Source organism: Drosophila biarmipes, chromosome 2R, assembly GCF_025231255.1.
Source record: "Drosophila biarmipes strain raj3 chromosome 2R, RU_DBia_V1.1, whole genome shotgun sequence".
In the NCBI taxonomy this organism is placed as follows: domain Eukaryota; kingdom Metazoa; phylum Arthropoda; class Insecta; order Diptera; family Drosophilidae; genus Drosophila; species Drosophila biarmipes.
The window spans coordinates 6989868-7017086 of record NC_066615.1 but is presented as its reverse complement, the minus strand read 5'-3'; the positions used below and the strand labels follow the sequence as shown (position 1 = coordinate 7017086).

The following is a 27219-nucleotide window of genomic DNA, read 5'->3' as shown; positions in this document are numbered from 1 at the left end:
ATGATGTGTTGCAGTTTTATAGATCAATTTTATGTTTGAAAGATTTAAACAAGAAATTCACGTTACTAACTGATCGTATTTTTACATTCCTGAATCAATCAGAACTCATAATCTCCGTTTCTTGGGCAAAGGAATTCTATCTTTTTATTGCACTTCGTTTATTGGTTTTAAATAAATATATTGGTGATGAATTTTTATAAATAGACAGGTAAAAGTAGGAGACATGATGAGCAGCAGTTTCATAGAAAAACTATGATACCGTTACAATTTTTAATCAGAAATATCTATTACTGGATGATCATATTTTCAGAAAAGGTAAGAATTTTTAAAATCAAGCGAACCACCGTCATTAAATTTTCTAATAAATAAATCCTTAGTTTTGTATCCGCAAATAAAATTATTCCTACTACCTCACCCCCCACTGTACTCACCTGCTGGACGACGATTGTGGCACGTGGCTGCTTGCAGACGGCGGCCGCCTCCAGGGGATTGGCGGTCACGTTGATGGGTCCGCCGCCACTGCTGCGATCCTCCGTCTGGATGTAGAAGTGCTCCTCCTTCTGGTGCCGCTGCTTGCTCTTGAAGGATCTGCGGCGAGCGGAGTCCGTGGGACTGACGGCGGACTCGCTGCCCGGACTGGGCATCATGTGATGCAGATTCAACAGGGACCCGGACCTCGACCCCGATCCGGACATGGAGCCGTGCTTGGGCGGGATCTGCTCGAACTTGCTGGCGATGTCCTCGAACTTGTTCAGCTCGGCGTAGGAGTGGTCGCTGGGCGAGGAGGAGGACTTGGCCTGGGGATAGAAGGCGTCCGAGTGGGGCACCTGTTCCAAATCGTAAATCGTCTTAAACAAATTTAATTAAGTCTAAGGATCGTTAAGAGCCATCGGGAAAAAGCTAAAACTAAAACCGGCATTTCAAATTAAAAAAGAAGGGTTAAAAAAAAAACAGGCCTACGAGGACACTGGTCTTAGTAATAAGGAAATGTTGTGGAAAGAGGCGGAAAGATAGACACTAGACAGCACCACATTGGTTATTACAGTACCAAGACCAGGGAAATTGATCACCCTAAGGAAGAGCATTTACCTGGGGCACGTACTGCTGGTTCTCCCGGATGGTCGTGTGGATCACGGAGTCCGGCCGAATGCGCTTGGAGTTCTTGCGCGAGGGCGGACGATCGCGCTCCTGGTAGTGCTGCTGCAGTTGCTCCTGATGGCTCAAGCGCGAGTACTGCTGGAAGATGTCTGCCCCGGACTTCCTCTCGTACACGGAACAGTTCTCCGCCTCCGAATCGCTGCTGTTGCTGGCCGTCGTGGAGCTGGGGGCGAAGCACTCCCGCTGGATGCGCTCGTAGTCCAGAGCCTCGCGATCGAAGGGGAACATGGTGCCGGGGCCAGTGGCCTCTCTCAGGCATCTCTCGCTACTTCCGCTCGAGGAACTGGATGAGTACTTCCGCTGCTGGGCGGATGGGGACAGCTGGTGGGGCGGGATGTTCTGGGATTGCCTGGACTGCTTTTGCTTCCCGGAGCTCCCGAAGAAATTCGCCTCCTTCATTGTGGGCGGCGCCGAGCTGACCTTGGCTATGGCCCCCGTGGAGGCGATGGGCGTGGTCCTCCGCTTCTCCCGCTTCGGACTCGCCCGGCGACTGTGAGACGGCGACACGCTGGGCGAGATGTGGTTGGGGTCACGCTCCCGGGGTCGCAGCTTCTTGCTGCGATGACCAACGCTCTCGCCACTGCGCTCGTCATCCTCCTCATCGCCCTCGCTGGCGGCCACGCCCCCGTTGCCTGAAGCCCCCGTTCCAGGTCCTCCCCCTGCTGCTGCTCCGGATCCTGCTGCCATGTCCTTTCCCGAGTCATTACCATAGCTCTTGAAGGAAAAGTGGCTGGCGGACTTTTCGCTGCTTCGCGCCGACTTCGGTGACTGTGGGGGGTCGAAGGTGAAGTGCTCCCGCCCCCGAGTGGGCGGTGGAGCCGTGCTGGGCTCCCGGTCCCGGCACCGCCGCTCCTCCCGCTGGCTGCCCGGCGAGTGGCCGCCCGTAGGGTGACGCCGCTGCGAGGAGAGGAGGGGGGTGGTGGAAGACGGCTCGCCGGTCAGGATGGATAAACAGGACTCCTGGCTCTGCAACGCAAAAGGGGTAAAATGGTGGGCGATGTAGTTTATAGGTGGCTCCATAAGGCTGATGTATGCACGCTACGCAATCAATAAATAATAAAGCTTATTGCTTCAATCAGGATAAAATAACAAGTCTTCTGGCTTTGCAAGACGATTAAGTAAATTGTAGGAAAACGTCGTAAAAAGTATTATTTTACGTAAACTATACTTTCCTCATAACATTAAACTATCCAGTACACTGATATTTTTATTATTCCAAATAATTGCTAGGATATTGAATTTGAAATGTCGTTTTAAATATTTAAATTTAATAGAAACATATACTAGTCAATACAAAATACATTTTCTTGTTCAATTCTTTGGCCATTCCACTAATTAATGTCCTGTTAAAATAAATGCCTAAAATCTATAACTAGTGTAGTTAAATACTTACAATTTATTTATAGCCAAAAATATTTTGAATGATTACAATATTCTTGAATTCAATAATTTTTTTTATCACTGTAGGTTTTAAAATCAAGTTACTTCAAGGATACGCGTGCTCTATCTTGTAAAAATAAATATATCCTTGACTTTGAGTCACGACGATAGCAACTCCCATTTGTCACGATTTGCTAATAATAAATTGCCAGTTTTGAGGAATTTCAAACATTGAATAATCTGAATTTCGAGCTTTAAAGGGCATAAAGAACCACTTCAGGCACCCTTCATTGATATCAGAGCACAATGCGAAGTAAATAATCACATGATTCAGGGCCGGAAGCGGTTGCTGGCCAAGCGGATTAAATCCGGAATTAAATTCCGTTTCGTACCTCCACGCTGTCCTGGAGATTCATGTCGGGCCTGGGCGGGTACCTCGAACAGCTCGTTAGTTCCAGCTCAGTGGCACCGCGTCCATTGGCTCCTCCCACACCGCCCATGCCACCCACTCCTCCGAATCCCTCGTGCTCCGAGTCGATGTGGACGGCGGTGAGGAGCGGTTCCTCCAGCGAGCTGAAAAGCGGCTCGCTGGGTCCCGAGTTGTCACCTGAGAAGGAAGGCACCAAGGAGCCCGCGGAGCAGCGGGCCAGATTGATTAGTTGATTAATTAATGCGGCCCGCGAGGACATCAATCAGGCAATCAAAGCAGGATGTGTGCTCTTACCCAGGTCCAGGGAGTCGCACGTCTCGGAGGTGTCCGTGTGGGTTACGTTCGTGATGAGGGTGCAGGCCGAGTCCGTGGACGTGTTGATGGTGGTGTCCGGAATCGAGGCCGATGAGGTCCCCATGACCACCAGCTGCAAGCGGAGTAGAGTAATTACTTTGGCTCTGCCAATACTCAGTGCTTCAAACCATTATATATTTCCTTTATAACGACTAGCTATCGAGCTTTAATTTCATTTTTTTGACATAGTTCAACCACAAATCGCCAAAGGATATTTTGTGTTTTATGAGAATTTATATATGGCATATACAATAGGCCCAAAGGTGAACGAAATTCCAATTCCTTATAGCCTATTTTATAGGTAACTCCACTTTATCCCCAATATTTACCTTCGGCACTCCACCTGCAGTGGTCATATTGTGCATGGGTCCGGCTACGGAGTTGTGATAGGCACTGGACACGGGATTCAAGGGAAGTCCATTCAGAGGAGTCGCCGACGTGGTCGAGGCATTGATCTTGTTCTTGATGCTCCGCCCGCTCTTGAAGTACAGGCGCCGCAGAGCCGTGGCCGCCGAAGAGCCGGACGCACTGAACCCATCGTTGTCGGAGCCACTGGAGTTGCTGCCGCCGGAGAAGAGACCGGAACCGTTCAGCTGGACGGCCGCCCTGGTCGCCGAGGGAGTGGATGGCTTCGAACGGGACACGTTGTTGGGCAGCGAAGCGGCATTGGATATCCTTCTGGCACCGGGATGGGGTGACGGCGCCTGGGATTGAGACTGGTACTGCGCTTGGGGTTTAGATGGGGCGGGCGAGTTGGCTCGGGGAGCTGGTGGTGACTTGTCGCTCCTTCCGCCCGAGGTCTGACCCAAAGCCAGGGCCATCATCGCCGCCGATCGGGTGCTCATATAACCAGCCGGTGGCTTGGACTTTCCGGAGACGCAGTTGGAGTTGGCTCGGCTGCTGCTGTTGGAGCTGCTGTTGTTGTTGTGGTTACCCTGTGCGGCATGAGCAAGAGATGCCGTCATGGCTGAGGGTTGGGAAGAGCAGATCGAAAGACAAGTCGGTTAAGTACACTCAAAAACAGTTTCGGTTTCCCAGGGGACCCTTTAATTTTAGACTGCGGTTTCCTATTGCGGTCGCTCAAGTGGGGTTGCCTGACCACAAAAATACAATATGTCGCGTGGCTTTTTGAAACCAAGCTAACCTTTAAAGCAGTGGATGTTTTTGTTTATCTCTTGGTCTTTATTTTGATTTTATGTGGTATAGTATATTCTATACTATATGTGGATGAAAATATCAATGTTATTTAAAGTTAATTAAATAAACAAACTTATTTTTTTTAAATGTTTGATTTCCCGCCGTTATAAAACCCCTAACGTCAAACAACAACTGTGTGGCACTGCCATTTATTTAATCACATTTTTCCCTTCCTGGAGTTTCACTTGTACCCCTTTTAATTGGAATATTAAAACCGCAGTACAAGGGTTCCTGGCATACGGGTTCTGTATGTGGCTTTTGCAACCCACAGACGAGAAGCGGCGATAACCGTGGGCTTCTGCCCCCTGCAACCATCGCTGTTCCATCCTAAATCAACAAATAAAATCGATGGCTGTGGCGTGACACGGGCACCTCATTCACCGGTGGCTCACATGTTGCGCCATTAGGTGACTCAACCCCGAACGGGGGGTAACTGGGCTGCAGTCTCCGGGGGAGAGTGGCGTGTCCCCGGGGACTTTCCCTGGCCACAAAGTGGGGAAGGGCGGGAGATTTTCGCACGTAAACAGGCGAACTTTTCGTGGAAAAACAAAGCACACAATCGAACAGCGCTGAGATAATAATCATCAAATAATCGAATTCCATTCCACAATTAATTGTGCGGACCGGACGACAGAATATCCCGGTCTTCGGACGGTCTGCCCTCCTCCACTCCCCTACCTAATTGTGGTTGTTTATCCAATCGCACTCAACGAGATTCCCCATAAGGTCGCCATCTCGCCAGCTTAGTCCCTTGGATGGGCGACATGCGGACCGGCGGAGGTCAGGGAACTCGAGGCGCAAAAAGAGGTCGACTCCGACGAAGGCTTTGGCCCAGAATTCGCGCAAAGTTTGACAGGCCCGGAAATTATACGGGCAGGGCCATTTGCATGTTTCCATTGTACATTATTTACACAAATGTCGCAGAAACTGTGTCAACTATCAGCCATCAGACCACAAATCTTATCGCACACAGAGAGAAAGAGCTGTGTTTTCTAGGAAAATGTTGGGACGCATTTCCAATAAATAACTGAACATTATAAAATGCTCTATGCTGGCAAAAGTACTCTATAAACTCAATCACGTGGCTTCAAGAAAACGTCACTTAAGTGCGAACTATTAATTTACTCTTTACACCGCCGTGGGCACCTACCTCTGACTCCTCGGCTCCTGGACGTTGCTGATCCTGCGGCTGCTCCTGGTGCGGTGGTGCTGCTGCTGGCGGTGCTGCTGGCGATGTTGCCGGAGGGGGATGGCGAGGCGGAAGCGGAGGCGGAGGAGGCTGAGGTGGGCGGTGATGTTATAGGCCCCGCGAGGGCGGGGTGGGGCGTTGGGCTGCTGGAGTCGCGGAAGATGGGGGAGCCGGGGACATAGCGGTCGGGCTGCAATCGAGAAAATAGTGAGCGGCTATAGTTTCCATTAATTACAGCTCAAATAAAGTTGCATTCCGTGTTTGCCTGCGATAAGAAGGGTGTAGGTACTTGTGTCGCGCGCTGTTTGCCATGTGTCAAACATCCATCGCCACGGACAAACATCGACTCCACTCGAGTCAGTCAAGTGCCAGCCATCGAGGCCAACTATTCCGGACTCGTATTCGCGTCTACCGCTGTCAGAGCTTGAATCCCAATAGACGTCAGCGCCATGAATCCACCGCTCGGACTGTCAAAATCCGCGCTCTTCACAGGACTCTGCGTCGCCTTAATGTCAGCAGCCCTTACGAATGGTACATTTCCGCGAGGTTCTTCAATCATCCTTACACCCACCCGACCAGATCCTAACCTTCCCCACTGAGTGGCACTGAAAGATCGCTTTGCAGGTCGTTTTCCGTTTAACTTAATTAGCTGTTTTATTGCGAAATTGCCGTTCTACGACTCATAACTCAGCGGAAAATTAGCGAGAAAAATCAGGTGAATTTGAAATGTTCTTGGCACTCGTTCCCTCATTTCCCTCGACATGGACGTAGACATAGACCCCCACTTGATTCACAGAACTCTGCCTTCCGTTCTATTCTTACAATTCTGTTCGGTTCGGTTCACTTCGTTGTGTTTTGTCGAGTTCAGCTGTCGACGTCACTCGCCTGTGACCGCATTCAGATTTATTGATTGCCTCACAAAAGATGATACAAATCATTATTCAAAGACCTGCGAGTGCCCAACTGCGCGGTCCTCCAGGCACAGTGGAGTGGCGGCCTCAAAAGCCAAGCGAAAGGCAGTATAGCTCAGTGGTTGTCTTTGGAATTGAAGTTGACATTTACGGAGCTTAAAAGGGACTTCAGTCATCATTTTTGGGAGGCCCCTATCCCCAATAAGTAACCTTTTAATAAGAAGTATTTCCCTACTAAATGTTGTTTGAGAATTATTTTAAATCATATTTAACACAAACATTTATTGCTTTCAAATTTCAAATAGTTTAAAAATGTTCAATAAATGCCAAGTGTTGCTGAACCGCTTGCATAGTGCTCGTTATTTTTATGCAAGTGAGTAATCGTTAAATTCCCATGGACGACATTTATTTAGATCAAATATCCCATAAAATAGCTGGCATTTTTCGCCGATCTGAGCCCATTGTGACTGTTCTACTCGAGATGAGACAATGTTCTATCTTTCGACTACCGCGAACCGCATCGAAGCGTGCCAAGAACGAGCCCCGCGGTCACACTTTTATGCAGAACCCATAATGCAAAATCACAGCAGAAATAGAACAGTGTTCGTGGTAGGAGCTTAGGATGCGATCCGCACCATCTCAATGCCTTTCTTTTGACGGGCGGCACCATAGTCGAGGGTCGGCCGAAAGTCGAAAAGTCTCGTGTCATCAATCCGTTTACACATCTCGGTCCGAAGCAGTGGCCACTAGTGGGGCCATTGACGTCATTGTTATTACACAAAAGGCTGATTCAAATATAGAATGCCCCGCGTATACGCATTTAGATAGGTATAGCCGGCGAAACATGTCGAGGACGCTGTCGTGCCAGTTGGCAAATAGACAGAAAGTCTGCTGCCAAAATTCTCACTTTAATTCAATTAATTATTGTGTTTTTATAGATGCTAATGTTTGTTGTTATTGCATCGCCCGCTGGGGGTGGCTATTAATAAATTCTAAGAAAAGCACAGCGACAACGCGATCATTACGACGATCATCAACATCAAACTTAAATTCGAAAACAACGAAACGAAACCGAAAGGCAACGTCATGACCTCGTTCAATCCTCTTTTGTATATCGCACACTTTGCAGCTCTCGACTGCTATGCTTGCAGCTACTTGGACGGGTACAGTGACACCTCCTGCCTGAACAACGCCAGTGCAGTGCGCGTGATCAACTGCACCAAGAAGTACTGTGTGACGGTGCGCCAGGAACTGCTGGTAAGTGTGTGAATTGTTACCTAGGACAGGTGTAGGTCCGGATGACATCACATAATGTATTCCATAATATATGTGGTATAGTGTAAAACAAAAAAGAGTCAGCACTCAAATACTTATTTCTTTTAAAATTCAAAACATTTAAACATTTAACATTTCCAAGTTATATGATTGGAGATGCACAAAATGTTGTCTACTCGGCTGGGCAAAAGAGTACAGACACACTTTCCGACCGCCGCCGTGTGTGGAAATTTAGTGGAAGCCGGAAAAACTTCTCCCTGGTCGTAAAACGCCGTGGAACGTGCTGCAAGTGTTCCCGGGCGTCGGCGGACGGGAATGGCGGAGCGTTTAACTCTTCACGTACGCCGGCAGCCATCTGCAGACACACTCCCAACGCGGGCTGCCGCAGCGCAGCTGTTGCGGCAACAAAGTAACACATGGAATGCCTGATTTTATGCATCGTCCAACTTTGTTCGGCTAAATGTTGCCACAGTAGAGTTTCGCCCCTTCTGGAAATTAGCGACTCTCACGTAAAGGACAAGCCAACGAATAAAAAATGCCATGAACCATTAAATCGTGCCAGCTCTGTACTCCGCCTAATTGAATCCTGAGCTGCACTCTCGGCCGGCCCTCGCGGCGTATGAGCAATGTGAGCTTCAACGCTGAAAACAACTTCTGCAGTTCGTACACCTAAAAAATATGGAACTTAAAAGTTTTAATATAATTATTGACATGATTGCAAACAATTTAATCCTAAATTTTTACACCCCGCATTTTTACATTCCCGCATTAAATCGAATTATTTCCCATCGATTCTGGGTTGATTTTAAGCCCGACGACTAGATATTTTGTTAAGCCCTCGCTTCTTGATTTCAAACAAAGGAGAGTAATCCTCGGAGGGTTAAGTCTTGATTTTGTAGCTGTGCAGCAGTCAAATGCAGACGCTTGATGAAGCTCCACTCCCTGATTATTTCCACAGTATTGACGCAGCTCGTCTGGCTTTAATTTTCACCAGTAAGCGGCTCAAATCAAAAGAGCCGGCCAAAGGAGGAGAAAGCGGGCGTAAAATAAGCACGAGCACAGAGTGCATAAAAAATCCATTACCATAATTTAATGGAAAGCCAGAAGGGCGTGTAAAGAGCACACATAGTATGGGGGACAGCCATCGACTCCACATAGCCGGGATCCCAGGCCCAATACCACGGAAGGCTTAGGCCAGCTTACACCCCCACAAAGTCAACTTTGTCGCCTACTTTGGGCCCCTTCCGCCCTCGCTTTTTACATAACCAGATGAGGTTTCGAAATTTGCAAGTGCCTCATTAGACGGGCCGAATGCGCTGATTGAATTTCGGGGGATCAAAGAAGTCGGCCGGCTTGGGGCGTGCCTCGAGCTTATGTTAGATGTTAGTCGTCTAGTTCGCCTTGCCTTTAGCCGGCGAACTGCAATGCAATTAAAACTTTGGCCGCCTCCCCATCCGCAGCCACATCCATCCACTCCGCGTGTCCCTAGTGTGAACTTTGTTTACGCATTAGCTCGGGGCCATAGATTGCTTCGGAGCGGGTTCCGCACAGCCCCGACTGCAGTCCCCACCCTTTTTGGGAACTTGGGACCCCGGGCATTAATTACTTTGCCCGCCGGAACGAGGGCAAATGCAAATTCGATTCGCAGATACGATATGCGAAATGCAAATAAGCCCTGGTGGCCCAGTGCGATGATTGGTGGCGGGCAGGCGAGCGTCATTAATCAGTCACACAGATATTTGTAACGTGGACTCCCCACTTCCATTCCCATTTCAGCGCAACTCGAGCAAGGTAATGTCCTTCCTGCGCGACTGCCAGGACGAGCCGGTGGTAAGTGAAACCAGTACAATTTACCTAAAAAACCCCTTCTATTTGCTTTTAATATAATAAAATGGAATGTTTCAAACGATAAATATTCATGTTTGAACGTCTATAGAAATAGTTGTGTATCATATTCTGTTTGGCTTTTGTGAAATATCCAGATTAGAACGTCCCTGTTTGCTTTTGCCGCAGATGCTGTATGGAAACAGGCCAGATGAAACGTTTCGCACCTACTACACCTCCTGCCAGCAGAACCGCTGCAATGGACACAATGGACGGGTTAAGAACTCAACCAGTGGAACTGGGGGCGGTGGGATTCACAATGCCATAGTTCCAGGAAAAAATACTGGCCAAGGGGCGTCTTTCACTCCACGGTTACTGTTCATTTTTCTTGTCCCTGCACTTTGGCAATTGACTTAGGCAAATAAGACTGGTATTCTAACATGAAAACATGGAGAACCCTGACGTATCGAACATTTATCTCTGGTATAATGAAGTGAAAGTTATTCAAAGCAGCGGCAAATGAGTCATTTTCTCGTAGTATACACACATAGATAATCGATTTAAGAAAGTTTAACGTTTTCCTTCGCTACACACAACTGTACAAAATGTTTATAAGGTGATTGCCAAATTAGAAACAAGCATTCGCTTTAATATTACTAAAGAGATTCAAATAAACAACAAACCTGCCTAATTAGAGCCCTTTATGATATAGTCAAAGGCTCAAACGAAAAGCCCTCCCGCTACCCAATTACATGGCTTTCAAGCCTGGGCTCACTAGCTAATTGCTGTGGTTTTGGGCTAGTTGCAGGCGTTGACAAACTTTTGCGTGTGTCTGATCAAGGATGCAGGATACGGGAGGCTCGCCATGAAAACCACAGCCGTAATTGCAGCGACCGCCAGGCTTTTAGGCCAACATCATTGGATCAAAGGTCGCCGACACTTCCGGCGTGTCCACGCGCTCGGGAGCGGCTATGAATTCCAGCTAATGGCACTCTATGGGGACGCTAATTGCGTGTATCTAATGGATTCGCTGACATCTTTACGCAATGAAACGCAAAATCTCAAGTGCAAATTGCTCGAGAAGGCTGAGCCAAAAATGCAGGCCAGTTAGAGCCGTCTCGCAGCCTCCGATTCGCTTATAAATTGCGCAATCAGCTCAACTGTTTGCTCTGCCTCATTTGAGTTGCACCGAATAAATCTGACAACTTTTCGAGTCCTTGACTTCTTGTGCAAACACTTGAATTTGTGTTTGCCGAGCTCCGCGCATTAAAGTTGCCATATGTAACGCCGCCAGTTTCCAGTTTCGCTCGACACGCTTTCGGCGACGGAGCCGGCACTTTCGGCCAATACCAACACGCCAACGAGAGCAAACAGCCAACAAACAAACAGCGGCGACAACAACAAGGACAACAGGCCAGGGTACCGCCCCCGCCGACATGACAAGTGCTCCGGTCCGCCCCTCCGCGTTTCCTGTTCAACTTCATTCCGGTCAGTCGTTAAAAGTCGAAACCCAATCCCGAAATGGCAGCCCGGTCGGGCACGTTCTCTGGAAAATTGGATAGGACAAGGCTTTTACACATGTTTTCCGCGAACAAACTCAGCAAAATAATGAAATTTCAATATTAAAAAAGTTCGCTTGCGACGATTATAAAATGGTATGCCAGGTGGGAAGTTCTGGCAAATGGAAATGGAGTGCCCTTATGGTTTAACGAACATATGTTAGAGTACAATATTTTGAATAATAAAGCGGGAATATTGTGTTAAAATTTCAATAGCTAGTTCTGGGAAACGAATGGTTGTCATGTCAACCAAAAGTTGGTAAAGAATATTAGCAATTTTTAAAAAAGGGGTGCTATATTATTTTATTAAGGAATGAGCTTTCACCCATTTTCTTTGAGAAAGCAAGAAAATTGTCCCAGCAAAGTGAAATAAAAGCAAAAAGACGAAACTTCATAAAATATGTAAACGAAGCACCACTTTCGAGAAAGTTGCCCCATCAAAATGTTTATAAATTGTATGGAGCAAGTAGATGGATAAATCAAAACCAAAATGTTTATTAAATAAACACCCGTGCAAGCAATTCATAAAGCATGAAAGATAAATAAACTTTTTTCATTACTACATGACAAATTCCTGCCCCTCGAGAACTCGGAGCATTCCCTAATTAAAACGTTTTCGGTCACGTGAAGCAAAACATTGTGCAAACAATTGTTTTTAATTTTTAAATTAAGACAGCAGCAGGAATGCCAACATCAAGGTGCCGAGGCCCGAGAAAATGAGGGTACTTAAGAAATGCCACAGGAAGTAATTTTTACTCGACAAATATTGACTTGATCCCAATAACAAGACAGCGCCGTAAAATAAGTTGAAAGCATTCCTGCTCCGCCGCTTGAGGTGCTCGCATCCCGAAGAAATGTGGGTGTCGAAATTGGTCGGCGGAGATGTTCACTTGACAGTGCCCACCGCGGCGGTCATAAACAATGGGGACTCTCGAAAATGGGCAGCGGTTGCGGTTCCCTTTTCCTCGGTCTTATTTGCAGTTATCCCCAGCCCCCACGGAGATGTGGGGAATTTCACGTTTTCCTTCTACACATGGAGAAATTATTTTGAAACTAACATATATTTTTTAAGCCAATTGTTTTATATACAACTAATTCTACTCTAGAAATCATTTTCGAAACTGATTTGAACTCATATTATATAAATAAATGTATATTTATGTATTTTTTGGTGACCCAAAACCCTTGAATATGTTGTGTCAAAATATGTATACGAAACCCAACCCAAGTTGGTAAATTTAAATTAGAAAAACGAAATCCTGAAGCTATACAGACCTAGCGAATGATACCCATATTTCCTTGGTGACCCCAACACATTTAAAATTGGGCTTAGCAGGGACTACAAATACCAATTTTATTCGATTTTTTATGTATTATTTCCCTACGTGTAAATTGTAAAAGAGGTGTGCTTACTGCAGGAATTGTAAATTCATTCGCCACGAAATGGGGACGCCGCCAATGCTGGCAGTTCTCGGGGGGATGTGCCACGGATGGGCTTGGGGCACATTTCTGAGTCAGCGGGTTGTCTGCGCTTGATGTTCTTCGGGGTCGGTCTGCTCGGGGGTTGGGGAATTGCAAATAGTTCTGTCCGATTGTGATTCCTTGGTCTGGTTATGGCCAATTGCCATTCAACAATGGCTCTGGGTCCCCGTCTCCAGCCCGATGATGATGATTCCATCGGTGCGTTGAACTTTCCCGTCTGGACAGCGGGTCTGGCCGACTCCTCTGCCCGCCGGGAAGGGGAAATGAAATAATGGCACAAAGCCAGCGAAGTGCGTGCCGGAAACTATGCAACCCTTGTCTGCAGTTGCCAATGCATTTGCAATTGTCTCCAGTGGGGGGATGTTGTCCCACAAAACCGACAGTTTATTCCACCCAAAAAGGGAAGTAAGCGAGAACACTCGATCACGATGGGTAATCAACGATACTTTTGCGCATCTATAGGTATGCCTCATCAAATAAAAGTGTGCATGAGTTATAAAATTCATTTTGACAAAATTCCCCGCAACAATGGAACAGATAAAAAAATAAATATTCGCCAAAGGCAACAGAAAAAAAGATAAAACAGGCGAAGGCGGAACAGGCAGAAGTGAAAGCCACTTGATTTATGCCTTCTCGGGAAGCTTGGAGAGAGGTGGGCCCAAATGAACCTGGGAAATTGGAACACTTTTGGGAAAGTGGGCGTGGTAGCTGCCAAGAGGCACGTCTGCATCTGCTTGGATTTTTGCACAATTCTGTATACAATGTCTACAGTTGTTTTCATTGTGGGTTACCAATGAATAAAATATGAAGAATATTCTAGAGATTGCGCAATGCTGTTGCGCTTTTTTTGACAAATGGACGCATGAGTCGAGCAATTAAAATTAAATAAATAATTTTGTGGGTATGCAGAAGGAGCAGTATGAATGGAAGAAAATGTGTATAAAACAAACTTTTTAGGAGTAAGAAAGAAAATTGAAATTTCTGTAATATTGTTACGAATATCTGAAAAGGTATTTTTAGGTACATGTTCTTCTAGTACTTATTATATTAAAAAATTCTGAATACTCTCACTGCAACGTACCAATGTAGTTAATAAACAACTTTAAGAGTTAATAGGAACTGTCAACTGTACTTCTTCTACGAATGTCTGAAAAGTATGTATAGGTACGCGTACTTTAAGAGTACTTATTATACCAAAAAACGTAATACTCGCACTACACCCTACAAATGTATTTAATAAACTACTTTAAGATTTAAATAAATTCAAACGCTTCATTCGGTACCTGCTCTTCCACGAATACCTGAAAAGCATATTTAGGTAAGTGTACTGTAAGAGTACCCATTATACCAAAAAATACTAATACTCCCCTAACCAAATTAAGAGGTGTTGTAAAAATCACGTGATTGGCTTATATCTGAGGGCTTGTTGACAATATATTTTTTGAAACTAGAACATCAACGATGCCATTTAACCGCCCACTCGTTGAAAATTTTGATGTTTGAAGGATGTTCTAAAAAAATGGATTGCTCTGGCTGGGCCAACTTATCTTCGGCGACCGTTGGCGAGCTCTTTGTAAATATTGTAAAAATAATTGCTTCGCTCACCGATCTTTACAGAAATGATTATTGATGAACACTTTGGCCTATTTTATCAAAATCAAAGCAGACGCGACAACGTCACTTTTTGCGCCAATGAAGCGTGAAATGCGGACCGACATCGTGGGCAAAGCGCCAGCACACATTAAATCTTGCGAAAGTTTAACCCGTCCAGCCAAAAAGTGAAAAAACGCCCAGCACACCTTCTGATGGACCTTAGTATGGTCTATAGACCAAATGAGATTATTTCTTGGCAAGTGCCGAGGAGCCGATGACGTCAAACGGCGACGGTCGGCAGACTGTTCGAACAGACCAATTCGACCAAGCTTTCAATCTGCTTTGATATAATTTTGTAGGCACGCGTAGGTGGCTTTTTGAGTCTCCAGGAAATCCCCGTGAATCACCCGGGGGACGGGATTTGCTCTTGAGCCGTGCCAAGGGGATTGTGTAAACAGAAAAGTCGCCAGGGAATTCGACGGGGAAATGCCAGGAATGCCAAAATATTGATGGAAGCCAAGCCGAAAGGCTTTTAGCGTCGCGTGCCAATCGGCCAAGATCCGTTAATGTACACACATCGCTCTCGGAATATCTGGATATATGGTGCGGACGCGTTATGAGTGACTGGACGAGTGGGGAGTGTGTAATTCCATAGCCGACAGCGGACGGCATTATCGTCTAGGGGCGACAACAAAGATCTCCCGCCGAATGACCAGACACATTTATTTGTTTACCCAGCTCGGTTGCCGTTGCCTCATCTTGACAATCAATTAATTTCCCTACCGACCGCCTCCTGCCCCGGGAGAGCTCCTGGTGCTGCGTCGACAAAGGCAAGTGGCGTCGTTGGCGCTAATTGTTTTTAATGCAAATTGCTAAGGGCTTAATAAGGAAGGAGGCGCGGAACAAATGGATCTTAAAATCCATTTCAATTATGCCATAAGTTTCCCGTCACTCTGAGTGGTCCACTACACCACAACGGTGACGTCAAAGATTGCAACACAGGCCAAGTCCTATTCCACCTCTATAAATATGGATTTTATCATCTTTGTCTGCGCCAGAGTTCACTGACTGAGCAGAATCTCGGACTGCAGGCTGCGAAAATAGTTTTGCACATTTTAACGAGCCCCAGCAAGCAATAGAAAATGGGCGTTTTCATCTAGCTAATGTTTTTTCCCAGTCTCCGTGTATACACAATGCATTTGCACGGATTCGAGCTAATTAAAGCTTGGCAAATATGCTTTCCAGCCAACAAAGCGGCCGCAATTATAACTAAAAGCCAACCTCAGCTAACTATTCTAGCAACGCCCACATAAAGCCGAAAATCAGCAGCGCTGTCTGTCGACAATTTTGCATTTTTGCGAAAATTTCCACAGTACGAATAAATACTGAAAAGGAGGTTAACCAATTTGTTCGCTTGCGGCTAGCGAAAGTGACAACGGAAAACAGCGGGGGACATGGGTGCTCTTTACAAATGAGTTTCCGTATTTCATTGAAAGCGCTCGCATATGCAATTCTGGCTATAAATACATTAAACTTGTTCTTTTTTCGCCTGGCATTTTCACTTTCGCTCGGTGCTCGGTGCTCGGTGCTCGGTGCTCGAAACTGAGTCAATGCGATGCGTGGGAGGAAGTGCAGAAAATGCAGCTGCAGTGGCAGAATTTTAACGACCCGCCAGTGCCAAAAATAATATTCGATCATGTCAACCGGCGGGCTAAACACCTCTTTTAAATAGAAACGATGGCGAAAGTGAAAATTTAGATCTGCGTGGGCCGATGGCCAAACGCAAGGAGTCAATGCGCTCATTAAGCATCTAATCCCCGCGAAAAAATCAAGATCCCAAATCAATCATGAGGACGGAAAGAGTTGACAGTGGCAGCCAAACACAATCGATTCGGAAGTTCAGGGTCCTTTCAGGGTCCGCACTGAAGGTGAGTTAGTGAACCCACAAGAAGTCTAACAGGCTGAGACCAAACTAAAACGACCTTGGGGGCTTGCCAAAATTGTGGCTAATATGTCAACACTCAAGCAGAAAAACCGATGAAATAACTCAATCGAATGGCGAATATTTCTCTCAGAGTGGAAACAACCAACTTTTATATTGATTGAATGGGTCATCAATTAATAAATAAAAAAAATATCCTTGGCTGCTTCACTGGACATGAATTAAGGGTCATATTTATCCGGCTCTTTGAAATATTGCAGTTCGAAATTAAAACTTATAAATATCCTCTCAAAATCCCTTAGGAACTGCAAAGGAACCCATATTAAAACTCCCTACGGACTAACTTACTTTAAATGTTCTTTTAAATGTTCAGGAGAAGGTTCCCTCCTCCTAATTGAATCAACTGATACCGGTGCAACGAAATTTTTGTTTTTAGAGCCGAGATGCTCACGTTCGAACATAACTTTTACCTGACTCTTGACATTTCCCAACAGCTCTTCAAAAGTTTTCTGCTCCTATTTTTCATCGGCATCGCGGCATTGAACCAGCTCAATAAGGAGAAGTGCAATTTCTTTCCATTAGCTTCTGCTCAGTAAATGTAATTCCCCAGCACGTCTTAAAGCCTAAGCCATTTTTATCTGCTTACAGCTGGGCAGGAACTATAAAAAGAGCTGCAATAAATTGCCCAGAAACGCTTCTGTCTGCTGGAGACTATTTCTCAATTCAATTAGTCGGCCGTCGGACCCACTTTTGAGCAGGCAAACTTCGTTTCCGGGCACTAAAAGCCCCTCGACGGGTGCAGTTCCAAACGCATTCAACACTGCCGTCCGCCCCAAATGAGTGAATTCGATCAACTTTTTGCAGTCCAAAAGTATGCAGCACTAATAGGCTACTGCATGAACTTTCTCACAGGGCTTTCGCTTTCGCACACTACCCAAGGAGAAAGTACTCGATGGCAGGCACTTTCACCTATCGAAAACTCGGTAGGCGGCCTGCTGTCAGATCCTTCAAACGGCAGACGGGGCCGGTCATTCTTTCGAAAATTGTCGCAGCGAGCAGAGCTCTTGAAAAGTAATAAAAAATAAAAATTAAATTCCTCTCATTGAGTCGTTGTGTTCCGTGTCGAGCAAAGTACTTGAGTTTCGCCAACCAGCACGCGCGTGTGCCGTTCTCGTTAGATCCAGATCCCAAAGTCCAGGCCCGGGTCCTCAAAAGACACACAGTAGCCCCCTCCCCCACCGAACACTCGTGTGAACAAACCCACAAGTCGCAGTCCCATTCAAAGCGCAGGAAGATGGTCACCGACGCGAAGGACACCCTTTCGGCCAAGAGCTCCACCAAGGAGGTGCAGTGCCAGCACTCCGGCTGCGATGAGCCTCTGGCCCAGGACGGGGCCCTCTCCAGCCCCACCTCGCTGACCACCCCCAAGAGCGCCCGCGTGGGCATCTTCAACGCCGAGGACTTCCTGTCCCGCGCCCAGCTGAACGACAAGATCAACAACATCCTTCGCTCGCCCACAAAGGCCCCAAACGGCGTGCGTCAGCGCTCCGTCTTCACCAACAACAATCCATCGCCGGTGAGTAGGGTTGCCATGGCCCCAAAGCAATTTTCACCCCAGGGTTGCCAGGCACTATCGTATGTCACAATCTTTAGGGGTTCACCTGTCACTTAAAAACTCTTTTAAGGTCTTAAGTTATCATAGTCTGTAATCTGATGAACAGGGATTTATTTCATGTTTATATACCCGCATTTTCTGCAGACATTATTTTTTTAAAGGTTCTGAGGTGTCTTTTTATAATCTAAGAGCTAAAAAACACTCCTTAAGGACATGACCTTTAAAGGAACGTACCGTGGGTGCAAGCAGTTGCTTCCTAGCACTTCGGGATGTCAGTGTCAAACATCAAGCAACCGCTGTTCTACACTGTTTGTGTGGCGGCAGAGAAAAAACCGAGCTGGAGGGTTATCGAGAGTTGTTATCTTATTTTTTAAGCAGGTCATTAGAGAACAATGACTGAAACAATTGGTAGTAGTATAAGGTTCTAAAGTATACGAACATCCCTTTGCTGAAATTAGGTATAAACTAAAGAGCAACCAAAGCTAATCAAGACCTTCTGATAAGAGATAACCTATCCATACCATCCCCAGCAAGCCACCATGCGCCTTGTGTCGTCGATGAGCAGCGCGCTGGGTCCTCGCCTGAGCAGCTTGTCGCTGAGCGCCGGGAGCGTGAGTGGCGTGAAGCGCGGATTCGAGCGCGGCCTGGAGCGCGGGAGCAGCAGCAGCAGCCTGGGGAACAGCGCCAGCGTGGGCACCAACACCAACATCCTGGCCAAGGAGTGCTCCAGCCAGACGAGCAGCAGCGCCCGTCCCTTCATGCACCTGGGCGTCCATGCGGCCCCCCATTCGGCATTCGGCGCCATGCCGCAGGTGACCGCCGGCTTCGAGGCAGTGGGCCTGGAGATGGACGCCGCGAACATCACGCGCAGCGGCAAGAGCCTCACGGGGCGCTTCAACTCTGGATATGGCTTTGAGGTCGAGGGAGCCTATTGCCTGGTAAGGGATTGACCCCCTATCATTCTAATTAAACTAATTTAAGGGTATATGCTACATTCCCAGCCTCAGGCGCACCACACCCAGCAGTTCCCCTCGCCCATGCCGCCACCACCCTACGCCCTGGGCCGCGTCAGCTCGAGGAACTTCGAGTTCGACAACAACACTCCGCCGCCGTGCCCCGGCTCCGGACCAATCGCCATGAGCAACGGCACCATCCAGCTGCGCCTGCGCGAGGGCGTTCGGTTAGTGGGGATGCTCTACAGATGGGAAAGTAACCCTAACCACTGCCCCAATCTCTTTCAGCATTGATATGACCTTGGACAAGGCGGTGCGGGTGCTCAACCAGCGCAGCATGGTGGCCATCGCCCTGTCGCGCAACTGCAGCAACTCGGCCCTCATCCATCCCAATGGACGAATCCTGCAGAGCGGCTCCAAGGTGGAGATCGTCACCTACGACGGCATGAAGGCCAATAACTTTGTGTAAGTTGTAAATTCTGTTTAAATGATCATGATTAGATAGTCGATGTTGACTATTTTGATGAACTTCAAAAGCAGTTGTATCCATTTACAAGTCCCCATCGTGCTTTTTCTTTTCAAATCAAATCTGGGGTCCCGTTATGAACCAATATATTAAGCATCCTCCCCGCGAGGATTTTCCTTAAGCTGAACAATTTGATGCTCAATAACATATCAGTGAAAACCCTCTGACCTCCTTTCAGTCGCTATGCCAAAATGTGGTACAAGGGCGTCAGCTTCACCAGCGAGTCCTGTGCCCTCATCTATCTGGTGGACACAGCTGGCACGCGCACCACCACCGACACCTTCACCGACCTGACCAAGGACTACACACTGGCAGTGTTCTACGAGTGAGTGCCTCGCCAGGATTGCCGAAATCAATTCCCCCAGCTTTTCGTTCTAATTAACACTCAACCCAAACCCAACCCCTCAGCGACTCGCGCCACGGCCCGTCCTTTATGTCGGATGCCCACGACGTTATCGCCAACTCCACCTACAACTGCGCCGAGGACGGCACCGAGGTGTACGACATCAATGGATTCCGCATCACGCAGGCGGCCGACGGCCTGGTGAAGGTCACCCGCCAGCACAACAAGTGCCTGATTCGCACAAGCCCCGGCAACGGGTCGGCCACCCTGACCACCCCCGGCATCCACTGCACGGCTTCGCTGGGGAAGACCTCGCACCTGTTTGTCCGGTGAGTTTGACGCCGCATCCTTACGGGTTTCCAATAATGATGCACTCGAAAAAAGCGACGTGCTCACTTTAGTAGGTCGCTTTTCGGTAAAATCCATATCAAATATGGTTAAGGTGAATCAATTTCACTGTACCTGGCTCATCATAAACTGGGGCTCTATTGACAAATATCTTGAACATATACTACTTATTATTATCTATATAGACATTATACACATAATTTAAAATAAGGGACTATGTAAAAGTATTATTGTCAAACATGTATCAAAGTTAGTCAGAACATTGAAAGGCCAGCCCACCTCTGCTCAAATCTTTTTAACAAATCAGCTTAGGGACAAATCAAGTTACTTATTAGTTCCCTGTTTCTAATGACTCCTTCTTCTCCCACCTTGCAGTCGTAATGAGAAGCGCATGCACTTCGACGGATCCTGTTTCATTGTGCGCAACGCCGGCCACTCGGCCGGATTCAATGAGAACAATCTGCTGATTGTCTACTAAGTACCGCTCGCAACATGGGATGTGTCCGGCGATGGGCGTGTGCCACCACCTGCGACCTGGCACCGCCCACCCGAGCACTCGAGTCCACCCCATCAACACACAGACACCACAGAAAACACACACCGACACCGACTCAAGCGTCGACAGCGAACACCTTCGGCCACCCCAAATCCAAGTTAGCACCGGGCCTCGGCGTGGAGAGGGATCATAGATCGTATGAGAAACCGAATCTAGGCTATGGTCAACAAAAAAAGTTAATCGTAAACTGCACTCAGAAAGACAGCTCGAAAAAGGGCGCGAGCAACGAAAACAGGTCAGTCCCGGGCGGGCACGTCCTCCGCCCCCCTGGATTGCTCTTCGATTGCTCGACGTAGGCGCAACGCAACCACCAAGGAATTCGTTTCTAGACCCCATTATAATCTCACCACCCCTCGATATCCCCAGTTTTATACGCATACAGTTGTTTCGTGCAGGCAGGACGGGCAGAAAGGTCCCTAAGTCTGCCCACTGCCTGGAACGCTGGCCAGGACAATGGGATTTCGATCAGGGCCAGCGTTTGGTGTTACAAAAAAAGAATGTATTCTTTCGCGTTCCACTCCGTTTCCGGCTCTATCCATCCAAATTACTTCCTAAGGCAATTCCGTGCAACATTCGAGGAGAAAGTCCGGCAAAAAAAAAATTGAAAGTTTCAAAATCTGCACAAAAAAATCAATGTTTTATAATGTCCAAATTAGATTCCGGAGAGTCTTAACAGCACCGCGGCTGACCTGCGGACGGATCTTTGGCGTTACGTCCGGCCCACGTAACGCCAGTGTCACTTCAGTTAGTTCTAAGTTACCAGTTAAGATTAGTTAACCCAGTTGCTGCAATCCCAGCATGTTCGTCCACACCCACCCAAAGCACACACTGGAAGTAGAAAGCTGAGTAGTTTTTGTGAAAGGGAAAGCACGTGATCAAATTTCCAAGTGTAGTAGATGGCAGTCGACCCCACTCACAGAATCACACCTTTTCGCACACATTCACCCAATGCAAAGTGGGGAATTGCGACTGAAATGGAACACGATTTTTAATTAGCTTACGAAACACTCGTCTGAAAATGGCAGTCGTCTTTCAAGCCAAGTTAGCACACGCACACATCAAACCAACAACGACAACCCTCTGAGAAAGTGACAGAGGGCGAAAAGTGAAACACCACGCAATTGAATGTGCATAGCCTTACGACAATCTCCAAAACCCTAAATTTACGCTCATGCAAATCGAAATTAATGTGTACAAAAATCGATTTAAAAAAGTAATAAATGGAAATCTAAAATAAAGTAGGGAAATGCGGTGTTATTCTGCCAATTTTACTACTGAGTCTGGGTTAATTTTCGGCGGGAAATGACTGTCAACGCCCCCAGGCAAACGTATGCTACTCCGTGCTGTATGTCCTCGGAGACCTGTGGTATCATATATGTACAAGAAAATGGTTTTATGACCACCATTCACATCGCACTCTTTGTGGTGGGGTTAGTGGTCCTGAAGGACTACTTTAAAGTTGCCAAGTATTTTCCCAAGATTTGGGCACAGCTTTAATTTATACATTTTTCTTTTATGAGTGTTAATGGGTAGCATAGCTTAAGAATATAATATAAGTGGTACATAAGAGGTATTTTGAAGTCAAGGGTTTACCTGCAAGCAAATCCAAAAGCACAACGATATGGGATCGGCAGTCATGCAGACCAAGCTCTCCAACAGACTTAACCCGGAGTTGGCGCCGGAGGAGCGGCTCGGCAGTGGCTGTTGATAGAGATTATTGGATAATGGTTGGCGGAACTATGGGCCTCGTCTGTCTTTGCCTCTGTCATAAGAAGAAAGTTGTTCCAAGGTTAGAGGGCACACAGAGAGAAAGCGGGCGAGCAAGGAGGTGAGCTTAAGCGAGGAGCGGTGAGAATGAGCGAGTGCTGAAGCCACGGCGGGGATTCGCAAGCGGCGGTGGTGGGTGGGTGCCTCCAGCTCGAGCTGGCACACGCATATATCAAAATACGTCTAAAAATGCCTTTATTCTAGTGCGAGTGCTGCGAATCAAGCGAACTCCGACCTGAACCCCGAGCCCCGAACCCGGAATTCTGAAATCGGGAGGCGAACCCCGGCGACCCCTCACATATGGCGTATTCAGAGCTCACGCTTGCGTGACTGGCCGGAAAACACGGAGAAGGGGATGCGGCCCCCGGATCCCCGTCCCCGCCTTTTGCTCTCGCACCCGTGCCCGACATCAAACGCTTTTCACACTTAATTGGGCGTAAAATTAAATCAGAATTGATTAAAACACTTGAATGACAGCGGCAGCAGCACAAACGGCAGTCGAAGCTAGGGCTGTATTACATGGTCCCAGCCCTCGGCTCCCAGCCAAAAAGTCTAAGCATAAACAAACTTTTCGGTTTCCATTTTTCCAGCTGACGCATGGCACGTAGCTCCTTCTGGCCGAGTTTCCCCCTCCGCCCAGCGCCGTCCCGTTTAAAAGGACTAATTGGTGCCTAGAAACCCAACTCCAGCTGCCCCTGCTCCGTTTGCCTTTGGAAAGTTTATCAAATTCAATTTCCGAGTAAGCGAGGAGCCCGCTCCAAGGGTAGGGCATCCATTTTTCTGCATTACCGTTTAATGGGCCGTCAATTATGCGAGTCCCGGTCCACCGGCTACAGGCTCACATTTATACATATTCAATAAGCCTTAATTCATGGCCATAAATCGCCGAACGGGTTCCGTCCGACTCACCTGGCCCTGCTGCTCTGGTCATGCAGCAAATCAATTCGATTTCCGGCCGAAGGGAGTGCCATCGGACTGCAACTTCCCCCGATGATTGCGCTTTAACCGATTTGCCCAAGAGTACGGCCAGCCGGGCAGCCAGAGACAGCAGTGGATATACGAGTATGTATGCAAATTCGGGCCCGCTTAACCTAATGGGAAATGAATGGCACTGGGGGAAATGAAAAATTATGAATATTTGCCCCCGGGGCGAGTGGCTTAAGCTGAACCGGAGACTACCGCAGAACACATCCAAGTTTAAGCGACTCCATCTGTCATGGCCTGTCGGGAGGACTTCAAACGAGAGCCGACATGGGCTTGGATGTGCAAGCCTGTGGGCTGTCAACCCACCAAGGCGACGGCAATCAAATCAATCAGTCGAGCCACCTGAGCAGAGCACGGTCTTCAAAGTGAGTGCTCGACGAATGTTTTGAGGGGAGGGCGTACCTTAACCCCTTGAACCCCAAACCACACCTTGACTTCGGATCTTTGTGGATGATTGGGATGACAAGTTGCCTGTACACACAGTCCTTCGATGCCAAGCTGTCATGGTTGATTGCTGCATGCTCCAATTCGTAAATTATTTATTTGTCTTATAATTCCTGCGACATCGAGGATAATTAGTCTAATTGAGAGCATCTCGAAATGCAAAGCAAGCAGGTTGCAAACTCATTTAGTTGCACCTTTGCGCAGAACCCTGCGAGCCTTCACTCTTCACTCAGCTCCCCGTTTTCGGTTCAGCAAATACAAATTAAAATTGAGTAAGTGCCGGCTAACTCTGGCAATAACAGTTGAAATGTAACAACGGACGAGCGTCAACATTATTATAATTGCGTTTAATTAAGCCGCCGAGTAAATCCTCTCAACACTCTAATTCGAACTGGCAGGCCAAAAGACAACAAAGACAAAAGGCCCAGCCGATGGCCAAATATTTCTGCCCTAATCCTCTTGGACGGCCCAAGGAGCTTTATAAATTGGCACAGGGATGCCTCCACTTTGGCTGATGGTGCTCTCCAATAAACAAAGTTCCGGGCTGACGAACAGGAGGGCTTGGTAAATTGTCCAATATTTGCACATGACAATGGACCTCACACAGTTGCGATCGGAGCGAAGAACCCGAGTCGAATATGAAAGTTTTGGCATGGCTTGTGGCCAGAAGTTCTCTGTTTTGGCCAAAAATCATCATCAAAATAGTCCGGCTGCACTTGCCAAGGCAAACCTAATTAACTAGGTGCCTTCGCAGAACCTTCAATGCATGAAATCCCTTTAAATACAAAACCAAAATCTCATTAAAATTCATTACCATTTTGTCGGTGCCATCCAACTCAAGAGCCTCCACCTTTCACGCTGGTTCCGTGCCACATTCTGCAGGAGATTCCTGCTTTCAGCGCCACATCCCCGTATTGCCAGCTAGCGCACTTTTCAGTTGACGACTTAATTAAGTCTAATGGTAAAATGTTGTTACGCAATTAAGGCGGTGTCGTCGTTTTCGGAAATGCCCTTTTATTGTGGCCCACTCACGTGCTGACCCTGTCTCTGGCCGCGGGTAAACCAATTGCGGCCCACATAATGTGAAGTAAATGCAAATCGAATTACCAATAACGGTGGCAGTTCCGAAACTTCTGGGAGCTGTTAACACCTGGGCGAAATGGTAGTTGATGGGTGGGCCTAGTGGCAGATCCCATTACAAAAGCCCCAATAAATACTACAAAGCTTTTGAATAAACTGTAGACTACAATTTGCAAATTGTTCTACTCCTTAAAGTGATACCTAAATTGGTTTTTTATACTGCGTGTAGTATACTATTTCGGGAAGAAGTAATGTAAACTTGTTTTTAAAACAAACGTTTTTCCAATCCTCTAAACATGCCAAAAAGTCTCTTTGTTGTATTTTCTTAGTTGTCGCTTGATATTTGGGAACAGCCAGAAGTAATACGCGTCGAATTTTTGGCGAAATGGTCAGGAAGAACGAGTGCTGTGTGAGGGGGTGCATTATCGTGATGCAAAAACCAAGAGTTTTTGGCCAATAATTCTGGCCTTATTAGAAAATCTTGTCACTGGTCTTTGCTTCACGCAAACGCCGTAGTATTCTCTTATTTACAGTTTGGCCGGGTAGAAAAAATTCAAAATGCACCTCACCACGAAAATCTGGAAAAAGAACCATGCACTTTGCCCATACTTATAAGATCGGACCACTAAAATAGAGATAGATATAAAATCGATGTAAAACAATTTTAGTTTCCTTGTTTTTTTTCAAAATAATATATTTTAAGTTTATGGAATCTCAACATAAATTGTTTCTTTGGGGTGCATCGGACGTATATCGTGTGCTTAGGCATAACTCCGCCCAAAGAATTGCCTGTGACAGAACCGATTGAATATCTGATTTTAATTGCAGGGATATTAAACGTCAGCTTGCTGAAGTTTGATTTACTTTTCTTCATAATATTTATCTTTTTTAATTAGATAATAGAGTACTTAACAATACGACTTCTGGAATTTCGGTTTGCTCAAGCTTGCGGTGCACTACAAGGAGATTTGCGGTGTCAGGTGTAAGATACAAGAATTTCAGCGATATCAGCTCCGTTTTAGCGTGGTTGGCTGCCGATGCCACAGTTCGAGTATGTATAACGTAGAATATGCATGCCGGGGCGAGCTTTTGTACTGCATATCTGTGGGGTGCGTGGAGCGTACTTACATGATGGGCGAGGCCATTGATGTGGCTACCGTCGGCGGCAGGTCCCTTTCCCGATCCTGCAGATGCTGCGGTTCCCTTGCCCGCTTCACTGGGGTAGTTCGACGAGTCCTGGCAGTAGCTGGTGCACCTGCCGGCGCCTCTGTCGGAGATGTGGGCGTGGCTGTGGGTGTGGCCGTGGGCGCTGGCAAGGGGCAGGGGAGAGGCCGGCGGGGTGGGTTGTTGTGGAAGAGAGGGGCCCGTTCTGTTGCGTAAACGGGCCAAAGCACTCCGTAGACCCTCCGTATTGTCTTTGTCGGGCCCCTGTCCAAACGAAATGCATCCGCAGAGCAGTCCCCCAGCCTCCCACGAACCGCTCCCACTTGGTAGTGCCCCTCCACGAAGCAATGCTCCTCGGCCAAGTCCACTAAATCGAGGGAGAATCGCACTTTAATCGTAGGGCATTAGTGACTGGCCGCAAAGTTTGCAATTGCAAACCGCAAGGTTGACAAGCTCAAAAGTTGTCGCCCTAAGCGAATTACTCAACCTTGTTTCTAGCCGGTTGTTTTGTGTGCTTCAATTGTAATGCTTTTACAAACCAAATAGCAGGATGTATGCAGACAACCCAGTCTACAGTATCTGTAAATACATAGAATGAAGAATACTTAGTTAACTGTTAATCTAAGATAGCCTTTTCAGCATGTTGATATTTTTGTACCATATTTTTTGTTTAAGTTTTTGTTTATTTTTAATTTGAAATTTTAAAGCGAAAAAGATTAATTTTTATGTTAGTTTAAGGGAGTACTTGATAATTAAATAATTGGAGCGTAGCCAAACAGCTTATAAAACATTTAGGACCGAAAACAACATAACTTGACACTTAAGTTTAATTACTAAAATGGTTTTTTTCAAATAAAACCAAAGTACTTAACTTATATTAATGTTCGTTGGAAAACAAGCAACACGTTCGTGTTTTTGACTCAACAAGTCACTTATAATTGTCATCTATGGCTAGCAATATTTGGTTATTCGACAAATTTATTTCTGATCTATTCACTTAACTTTCTGAAAGCCTTTACAAAGCCATCAAGCACTCGCAAAAAGCCCAATTAAATATGTCTGGCTGCAAAACATCGGGGATAGAGTTACTGCTGAAAAACGTTATGCAGAAAAACAAGCAGTTGAATAGTACGAAATAATACTCT

General features: G+C 46.8%; 3 protein-coding genes across 4 annotated transcripts in view; 2 read left to right on the top strand and 1 right to left on the bottom strand.

Annotated features, from left to right (window-relative positions):
• LOC108026714 (mucin-5AC) overlaps positions 1-26117 on the bottom strand; it is a 39749-nt gene extending 13632 nt beyond the window's left edge. The window contains exons 1-8 of one of the 2 annotated variants that reach the window (XM_050887723.1): positions 26039-26117; positions 22229-22397; positions 5670-5898; positions 3652-4289; positions 3263-3395; positions 2931-3145; positions 1090-2124; positions 432-827 (exon numbers count right to left, since the gene is read on the bottom strand). In XM_050887723.1, coding sequence (XP_050743680.1) covers positions 432-827; positions 1090-2124; positions 2931-3145; positions 3263-3395; positions 3652-4289; positions 5670-5898; positions 22229-22273 — 2691 coding nt within the window. In that variant the 5' untranslated portion in view covers positions 22274-22397; positions 26039-26117. The remainder of the gene's footprint in view (positions 1-431; positions 828-1089; positions 2125-2930; positions 3146-3262; positions 3396-3651; positions 4290-5669; positions 5899-22228; positions 22398-26038) is intronic. The other variant, XM_050887722.1, reaches the window with a different exon arrangement.
• On the top strand, positions 6106-10451 carry LOC108026717 (uncharacterized). Its single transcript, XM_017097825.3, has 4 exons — positions 6106-6239; positions 7749-7876; positions 9671-9724; positions 9908-10451. Exons 1-4 carry the CDS (start codon positions 6158-6160, stop codon positions 10133-10135), a joined length of 492 nt encoding a protein of 163 aa, XP_016953314.1. The 5' UTR covers positions 6106-6157; the 3' UTR covers positions 10136-10451.
• LOC108026716 (uncharacterized) lies at positions 17310-21876 on the top strand. The gene is made up of 7 exons (XM_017097823.3): positions 17310-17870; positions 18440-18847; positions 18911-19089; positions 19151-19327; positions 19567-19713; positions 19797-20060; positions 20455-21876. The coding sequence occupies exons 1-7, from the start codon at positions 17589-17591 to the stop codon at positions 20555-20557; spliced, it is 1560 nt and encodes a 519-aa protein (XP_016953312.1). The 5' UTR covers positions 17310-17588; the 3' UTR covers positions 20558-21876.
• Positions 26118-27219: the final 1102 nt, after the last annotated feature.